Consider the following 9,421-nt stretch of genomic DNA (forward strand, 5'->3'; position numbering starts at 1 on the left):
CACGCTGTAAGAGAGTTTAAAACTGAAAGAGAGGGCGAGGAAGAGAGAGAGAGAGAAACAGAGAAAGAAAGAAAGCAGGAAGGAAACTAGTTTTTACGTTAGTGCAACAACACAGTCAACGAAAGCTGCGGCATGTACAGTGATGCTGTAATACAGAGACAAATATGGAGTAAGAGACGTGTGAGGTGACCACAGGTTCTCTCATGTCATGGTAGGATTCATTTATTTAATCATGTAAAACATTAACTTTCTTGTTTTTTTGTGCTGTTTGTTGAGCTGATTTACATAACAAGTTGTTTAGAGTTTACAGAGAGCACAAACAGAAGAATCCGGTTTAAAGTTGCTGGGTTTGTTGAATATTTACCTTCTTTGGTTCATTGGTTAAAACGATGAACAGCAACAGTGTGTGAAAATAAACAGATTAAGTGGTAGTTGAAGATAACAGAGTACTTTGTGCTGATAAGTACTGATAATTGGCCTGTTACCTCCAAGATACTGCTTCTTCAAACACTGTGAGATGTTTACTTTTTCTAAACCAAGGATTCTATTCTAAGATACATTTTAGATGTTTTTCGACAAAACGTCTAACTGTGTACAAACATTTAGCAAGTTAAATATATATATATAATTAGCTATACATTAAATATTTCTAGGCTAACTTTCAGTTATATGTTTGTTTCAATTTGATAGTATTTTAAAATACTTGGTCATTAATTTACTTACTTTTAAACTTTTCTTACTACTTGTGTACTACATGTGTTTGGTTTGAGGGAAATATACTTGATATGTTAACATTTAGCTATTTATTTGCTAACACTTAGTTATATAGTTGTTATATTTGCCACACTTTTGATTACTTTGTGACCAAATATACCCTTTTCAAGCACAATGCAACAATTTAGCACAGTTAGCATTAATATGATCAGAATTTCTTCATTTCATTATTTTCAAACTTGCCCTTTTTGATATCTGAAGGTGTGGTATTGTGAAGGTTTTAAAGAACAGGAAGTGAAATGACCACAGAACAGAGCATTGAGAAAGATGGTAGACTCAAACCAACACGATGGCTGACGCAGGAGCCGCAGGAATGACTGAATTTTCACACTCCAGTGTCGGCATTGACACACGCAGGCGTGAAGAAAAAAAAAGAAAAGGAAATAAACCTACAAGGAGTGGGTTTGGTCCACAAAAACACAGCACTGCTTCAGTTTGAGCCGGTTTTGAGAGACATTTAGTGGCGACAGTTACTGGTGTGAAGGAAGTGAACCATGGTGAGTTCCTGGTAAGGAGAAGTAGTGTGTCTTTATGCCCTATTAACAGAAAACATTGTGTCATTGTGGGTAATTTGACAGCAACAGTTTTGTGTTACAGTAAAAGTAATATAAACTGACAGCATCATTAACATGGCATTTTTTAAAAAGTTTTTTCTTTGCTTTTTAACCCTTAGATTTTGGGCAGCATTAGGCTAATACCTCAGCTAATAATACGTTGTTGTTGATTTTTTACTGTGATGGTCTCAGAGAAAGTCAGCTGTTTATAATACACAAATACACAGATGTCACAGTAAACAGGGTTTTCTTTTTAGCTGCTTCTCCTTTTAAACCAAAGAACGAGGAAAATAATGTCACAAGTTGTTGTTTTCTTTTTTTTTCTTTTGTTTTTGTTAATTTATCGGCTTATTTTCCTTTAGGACTTGCTGACATCAGAAAACATGCAGGACAAAGACAGAGTTTGTCCTGTGGAGGAGGAGAAGAAATGGTCCAATGGTAAATGATACAATAATTAAACAGTCATTATTTTTTGGAATGTTTGTTAATAGAATGAAATCCCATCCCTCATGGGGTTGAGTGTTTCCTTTTTTACCAAAAGCTGGTTATCAGGAAAGATGAACCTGAATATTCAGATATTTTATGGTCATTGTGAGCTGAGTCTCTCCCTCTGGTCTCTACAGTCATCTGTCCGTTTGTTCCATTCATTCTCAGGTCAGTGTGTTCTGTCGTTGTCCAGCTGCTCAGCATTCAACCCCACATTTGATTTGTCTGTGAGTCGAACGGTACTGGAGGACGAAGGCTTTCAGGTCAGAAAACACACACAAATTTAGGATTCTAAAACACATCGAGCCTGTGGTGAACTTTACATTTGTAATGTTGGATGTTTCTGTGCTTTTCTGTTAGATCCCAGTCACAGACATGGAGGTTCCTCTGAGAACAGCCCTGGACGTTCCCTCCGTCAGAAGATACATGGTTTTCAACTCAGCCTACTTTCACTTCTTAATGGCACCGGTATGCTAACCGAACCGAACCGAGGCCACTTACTAAACATGCTAAGCTAATCGCCAAGCTTGAAATAAAAAGCCCCACTCCATCTGATACTTCTGGAGTTAGCTAGCTAGCGTCTGTAGCTCACGTGTCCTCCGTCCTCCAGGTGCTGTACGTGGTGCTGTGGTGCGGCGTCTTCTCCACTCTCCACCTCTACATCCCTGTCAGTGACTACTGGGTCCTGTGTCTCTATGTCAGCCTGGTCTCCATCCTCCTCACCACTGCCATCATCTTCATCCTCAATCGCAGTAATAAGGAGGTAAAAGAACGCGGCGTCGTCTGGATGTCACTGACACTGGAATAGTTATGTCATGAACTGGGACGTGCATTTGGCCCACGGGCCATGAGTTTAGCACATGTGCCTTAAAGTCTAACCTCAAACATAATTATTATTGAAAAAATTTGACTTGTAAAAATCAATATTGATTGACTGTTGAGTCAACTAACACACCAACTGTGTTTATAGCAACACCTGCAGGAGAGGGAGGGGAGGTTCATGTGTGTAAACAATAACTGAAAATTGTTGCCTAACGTTGTTTTTAGTTAGTATGAGTGTGTTTGTTGTTAACATTGTAAACGTTATGTGGCAGATCAGCATGAACCTGGACGTTCGGTTAATCCAGGTGAACGAGCGGTTGGTGAAACACAAGCTGCTGGTGGGCGTGTCCGACTGGGTACAGAACTGCACCGGTAAAATACAGGTGCTTCTAGTGAAATGGAAAATAAAATAAAATAAAAAACATGAACAATAAATGAACATTTCTCTGATGTAATGTGTCTCTCCAGCTGGTTTTTGTTTACTGGGACATCAGCCGCTGTCTGCGGACGCTGACTGAGGAGTTAGAAGAGCGCAGCTTCGTGGTGAATGAAACCCAGGTGCGTTTCTGATCGATTTCACTTTCGTTTGTCATTTTAGAATCCACAGAAATGCAACATGAGCTGCTGATGACGGGATGTTTCTTCTGGACAAAAGAAATTCAATCTCCGAAGGCGTGCAAGTCGTCCAATCTGATTTATTTTTTTATTTTTCTACCAGAAAAAGCTCAAGAAGAAAATGTCCAATCTCACACTTGTGGCTGAGGTCACGGCGTCTGACCCCGAGGCCGGAATCTCAGACGCAGAGCAGCCCGACTTGGAAGAACACAGGCCGCTGCTGGAGCGTGAAGTTACAGCTGGTAGTTCCTCATCTGGCCAGCAGGCGGGGGCTAAAGTCCCTGTCAGCTATAGCCTGGTCCCTGACGCATCCTTACCTGTTCAGGTAAGAGGAACTGATAAACTGAAGATCAGACAACAAAGTCTCTAAACTATTGTCAGGCTAGTGTTTACTTAGCTCCTTTTTAACCGTTGTTGTAAACAAAAGTTGTAATGTATAATTTTCTTTAATTTAAAAAGTCACTCCTTACTGTAGTAAAGTACCATTAGGAGCCTGTCCTTACCTGCGTTCTTGTCCGTGCAGACTCAGGCGTTCCAGCTCCTGATGACCTACAGCGCAGCCTATGTGAAGCTGCTGGCATCTAAGCGACTGTCACACTGGCTGCTGGCATCTAAGCGACTGTCGGACACATCACACTATGGTCTCCGCTCCAGCAGGGGTCACTGCAGCTTCGCTCCTCTCTGCCTCTGCCAATACATCAAAAAGAAGATCCTTCAGTAACAGAGGAAGCTGACAGAAGACTGATGAAAGCCGCCTGGCCCCAGGAGGCCGGGGTCCAGACTGTTGAACCATAAAACTGTCACATGAGGGCGCTGCCTTTGGGCCAAATGTGGAGTAAAGACACTGAATGCAACGTTTCAATGTTTCCGTGGCCACTTCAGGGACCATTTTTCATCCTCGTTCACACCACCTGGACATTTGTCACTTTGCTGTCTGCTAAATGCTGCCACGCTGAGAACACATGCTACTGTTGTTGTTGTGTCTTTTAATGACAACAAGTGAAAGTGAAACTGATTTCAGGTCTGTTTGTTTGTCTGTGTCCATCTCTGTGCTCCAGCTGCAAACCTCTAACCCTCGATGACTGAACCACCTCGGTGACTGAGAACCTGTAAATACCTCAACGACTGGGGTTATTCCTTAGACCTGTCAGAGCTTGATGACAGAGACATGTCTTTGAATGCATCATTTCTACCACTTTGTAACTTCACACCAATAGAAAGTATTTTTAAAAAACTCTATATTTTTTGTACAACAACACAGAATAAACGCTGAGACTGTGAGTTTGAGTTTCTGCAGCAGCACTGTGAACTCGTCATCCATCAGCCCTGACGGTGCAGCCGAGATGACGGCTCAAGGAGAGAAGCTGCAGGACGACACCAACACACAGTGAGGCCGAGCAGCGTGGCTGCACCAGAGGGATGCTGGGACTGTGGTGGAGGAGCAAGACATGCAGCGTGAGGCCAAGTGAAATGATCCGCGAGACGGCAGTTCTCCTCGGGAGGCTAAACGGCCATCTGTGATCTGGTACACAGACTGGCTCCTGGCCCACCTTCAGCTTCCTCCCTCCAACCTATTTTTCTTTGGACTCAGAGTTAAATTACTGCTCCATTTTTAACGAGGTTGTCATACTGCAAATTAAATCACAGTGGGGGCTGCTGGCCATTCATTCCAAGTGGGGAAGGGAGGAGTGAACGCATGGATTCTATTCTATAGAATGTATGCTGCCCCCACTGGCAACTTGATGGTATTATTTTCACTCTCAAGACTTAAAAACTTTTTAGCAAGGAGACATTTGAATAAAACGTACTGTGTCATGACACCATTCTCTCAAGACTGGGGTGTCAAACATACGACCCGTGGGCCAAAACCAGCCCACTAGGGAGTTCAATGCGGCCTGCTTGATGAATTTTGAAAGTGAAAACATAAATGCACAAACACTTCAGGTCAAAGACGTTTTGTCAAATGATATTTCATAAAATATTTTATAACATTTTCTAATATACTTGCATGAAAACAAAAGAAGGAAACATGGACTTGATGTTATTTACAGGTATTTATGTTATGACTGTACTGGTCCGGCCCACTGGACATCTAATCAGGCTGACAGTGTGACCCCCATCCCTGGTACTGAGTGGAGGAGTTATGACTCTGAACTCCACTGCAGCAGATGTAGACTCCATTCATGCAGCAGTAAAACAAACGGCACCGAAATGCACAGAGAAGCTGAGCAGCTGTAAGACACACAGTAAAGCTGCTGTGATTTAGCACAAGATAGTGAGAGACACTGTAGTTCATGTTCTGACAGAGAACCAGGGAAGAAAACCAGGGCAACTATAAATAGAAGATGGGTGAGAGAGGAGAGGACAGAGAGAGAGAGAGGATGGAGAAAGGCTGGAGGGAGACACAGGCGACACCATCATGTCGTTCACCAGCCAACATTGTTCTTTATTCATCATCCAGAAACAACTGCTGCAACACAGCCATCAACACAATTAGAAGACTGAACTCCAGAGAGTGAACCGCAGGATCCGGACAGAGGTGGGGGGTTCAATTCTCTGGGAAACCAGAGAAGGAAAGAGAGGAGGTGGTGGAGAACTTCAGGCCGAGGGACGCAGCCCGAACTAGAGCTGATAAAACCAGAGCCGACTCTGTTACTTCACACGTTAAATACTCATGTGTGGAGAACAGAAGGTTAAAGGTCGGTGTTTGACAAACTGGAAAATCGTAAGAATAAGAGAAAACTGTATTCATATAAATATCAGAATGTATTCTGTTTTATAGTATTGTATCATAACATGAAACGTTTTGTCTTTTTAACATATTCACTGTCAGGGTCTGGGACTTGAACATATATATGACGGTGACTTTTTCTTCCTGAAACTCTTTTTTTTTTTGCAGATGTAAAATGGACTTTCATCAAATCACTTTGCTAACCTTTAGAATCTTTAAATCTTTATTACCAGAGCAAAACAAAGGGAGGAAAGAGATCTGAATTGTCAAAAATTTTACATTACTGACAAAGTATTTCGCAACTAATACATCATTTACCAAAAAAGTGTTTTTGTGTTGTTTTACTTGGTGAATAACAGAACAGACGACATTCACAGGTTGAAGGTAGCATTAGCCAAAAAAGGCTAATTAATGCAAATACAGGCCCTCATATAATTCACAAAACTTTGATGAATACAAACCCAAACACTGTTTTCCACGTCATACATCAATACCTCACACTGTGTTGGCAAAGTTTCACCTCAGACTTAGAGCGCCCTCATACAGCACCACCTCAACTTGTCTTCACTGTCATCACAAGATTTTATTTTTTAAATATACTGTATATGTAGAATTCTTTTTTTTTTTTTGAAAAATAGCATCATCATGAAGACCGAAGGAGGAGAGAGAGGGGGGAGGAGAAGAGATATGTTCACAGGTCCATTCATTCATGTGGGGGAGAGAAAGCAGAGAAGAGAGAGAAAACCAGTCAGAAAGTGCTACGATACAACAGTCAACCGTGTTTTCACTCTGGAAACATTCATTTTCAGTTCATTTGTTCACAAATGATACCTGGCACCTTGACGTCACAGCCGCGCCGCGCCGCGCCGCGCCGTGCAGCCCGACCTTCTGTACAGCAGAGAGAGAAAAGCCCAACTCACTACAAAAACAGTGAAGTTACGTCACGTGACCACTCCGTCGCTCGTCTAGCCCTAAATATTTAATATCAGAAAACAAACTGAGGATGACATGCAGGGCTGTGGCTCATCAAAGTTACACCCGCAGCGTCTGAGGTTAAATAGTTCAGAGATGTGCAACGCAAACAGAGCCTTACGCTGACGACTGACCTGAAAAATAACCAAAAAGATTCCAATTCAATTGAAATAAATATTAAATAGAATCCAACACTTAAAATACCGTACGCGCTTACAGGAATTATTTCGAAATATTCCACACATTAGCTCAGAGATGCTGTGTCTGCACAAAAAGTCAACCATTAGATTTAATTTATATTTATCATGCAATAAATGAGCGAGGATTCAGAGCAGCGACTTCCTGTCAGCTGGTTTCTACCACCAGCTGAACATCAGAGGTGGACAACGCCTCGAAACATTTTGAACGTTTTTGCATGAACTATTGTTGATTCACCCCTTCCTTTAATATCCATAAAAAGGTTGACAGTTCAAATCCCAGGTGTCTTTTTGACAAGAAACATAGTCTTGGGTGCAGTACCACTGCTGTCCAGCAGGACGCTTGAACTACATACATTTACTACACAGTTGAGTCCACCTGTATTTTTGATGCCATTTACTAAACACAGTCATTCTTTTAACCTCATTATTGTTTCATTTGGAATTTCTTTACTGTTTCCCGTGACTTTTAAACTTGAATAAAGTCATTTTATGGAGTCAACCAGTCTGGAAAAACCAAAACACCACAGTTCTCCAGAAAGACTGATTCCAACAAAGTGCATCGTCACCACAGTCGTCGTACAATTTTTTTTTTTTTTTTACATCTAGGCCAATTCCAAGTGTCAGACAGTAACTGCAATAAACAAGCCACGTACAGCAGTAACGTATAAAAAACTAATAAATAAAAGACCTTTAAATAGATCAACAAACACAGAGTTATTATAAGTTATCAATCGGCTAAAACGTCTGTGGAACATACTGTACAAAGGTTGAATAAATACTCATGGTTAAGTCCATTTGGTGTGTGTGTGTGTGTGTGTGTTAATGTGTATTAGTCCACCGTCACTCCAACACTACAGTAAGAATAAACACTGTTTTCCAACACGGTACTTTGTTTTTGTAGTTTCTATAAGACTGAAATGTTCACACACACATTTTCTGTCCTAACACACACTGGAGCTCCGGTGTTCAAAAGTGCAGCGAGTGATTTGATTGGTTGTTGACGCCAGCAGCACATACTGTACTTGAGGGTAAAAAAAAAAAAAATCAGTGTTTGGTTTCGCAAGTTTTTTTTTTTTATCAACTATTGTTATTGGATATTCTTGTTTGTCTGTGTGGGTTTGTTAGCAGCAGGTCAGAGCTGTGTGTGTGTGTGTGTGTGTGTGTGTGTGTAGATCCTACACTGGTGGTACCAAACACTTTTTGCACTGCGGTTTATCCAAGCACCAGAGGGGAGGTGAGGTCAGGGGAGGTGAGGGTAGGGGTGGGTGTGAGGGGAGGCCCCACACATGACAAAACATAAAAGTTCATCAAATATAACTTCATAATATCATGTAAATATAATTATTATTAGTGTTGAAAAGAAGAGTCAGAATTACTGTGAAAAACACTGTATGTTTTAACTTTCTGTGCGGCCTGGTACCAAATTACCCAAGTCCCAGTACTGGTCCCCGACCCTGTGGTTGAGTACCCCTGCCCTCAACCACGCCACATGATAAAAAAAAAACCAGAAACAGTAGAGTATACAGGAACTCCTCACACTGCTCTGTGTCTGGTTTTTTTAACAAGTGGTTGGGGAACTTCTGAGGCAAAACAGATCCAGTAGGTGGCAGTATTGCAAAATATGACAAACTTGTGTGATGTTTCTGTGGCAAAATGAGCCATAACTGAGGTTATGTCAGAGCTGGGTCAGAGGTGCACGGCTTCAGTCAGCCTCAGATGCACTAATGATACATCCTGCAGGTGGCAGTGCAGGGAGGGGGTAGATTCCTGTATACTCTACCTACAGAACACATGTGAATTTGTCATTTTAATGATTTTAAATATCCTTAAAAAGTTTTTCTAATTTGCTAATTAATTTTTTACTATGAATTAAAAAGGACTTCATTTGCAAAAAAAAGAATTTAGAATAAACAGACATGCATCTTGTTGTGTGTATGAGTGCAGTGTGTGTGTGTGTGTGTGTCCCAGCAATGATTGTGATTTAACACCTTCCCATTCCCTCAGGGCCATGAAGTAATAGTGAGCAGGATGAAGTATGTGTTGATTTTTTCTCTCGCCCCTCGTTGGTGGAGCTGAGTTACGGCTCCCAGTCGTCGTCGTGATGCTGCGAGGCGATGATGACCACCACGGTCAGGATGGTGCACAGCACGATGGAGGCGATGCCCACAGCCAGGCTGATGAAGGAGAAGTTGCGAGCCTCACGGGAGGCTATTTCCGCCGTCACCATGTCCCCCCTGGCTATCGCTGTACGCACCTACGTGACGCAA

At 41.7% G+C, this 9,421-nt stretch overlaps 1 protein-coding gene across 6 annotated transcripts; it reads left to right on the forward strand.

Annotated features, from left to right (window-relative positions):
* Positions 1-45: 45 nt before the first annotated feature.
* tmem268 (transmembrane protein 268) lies at positions 46-7,843 on the forward strand. 6 transcript variants are annotated; one of them, XM_025065374.1, is made up of 11 exons: positions 47-211; positions 976-1,271; positions 1,691-1,766; positions 1,983-2,077; positions 2,175-2,282; positions 2,425-2,577; positions 2,909-3,019; positions 3,105-3,194; positions 3,355-3,576; positions 3,775-3,851; positions 3,891-7,843. In XM_025065374.1, the coding sequence occupies exons 2-11, from the start codon at positions 1,269-1,271 to the stop codon at positions 3,970-3,972; spliced, it is 1,017 nt and encodes a 338-aa protein (XP_024921142.1). In that variant the 5' UTR covers positions 47-211; positions 976-1,268; the 3' UTR covers positions 3,973-7,843. The 6 variants fall into 6 exon arrangements, with proteins under 6 accessions (XP_016896482.1, XP_024921142.1, XP_016896483.1 ...); XM_025065373.1 differs by having other exon boundaries at positions 48-211; positions 3,775-3,821; positions 3,852-7,843; XM_017040994.2 differs by having other exon boundaries at positions 976-1,282; positions 3,775-7,843.
* Positions 7,844-9,421: the final 1,578 nt, after the last annotated feature.

The sequence above is a fragment of the Cynoglossus semilaevis genome, chromosome 18, assembly GCF_000523025.1.
Source record: "Cynoglossus semilaevis isolate Cse_v1.0 chromosome 18, Cse_v1.0, whole genome shotgun sequence".
Lineage (NCBI taxonomy): Eukaryota > Metazoa > Chordata > Actinopteri > Pleuronectiformes > Cynoglossidae > Cynoglossus > Cynoglossus semilaevis.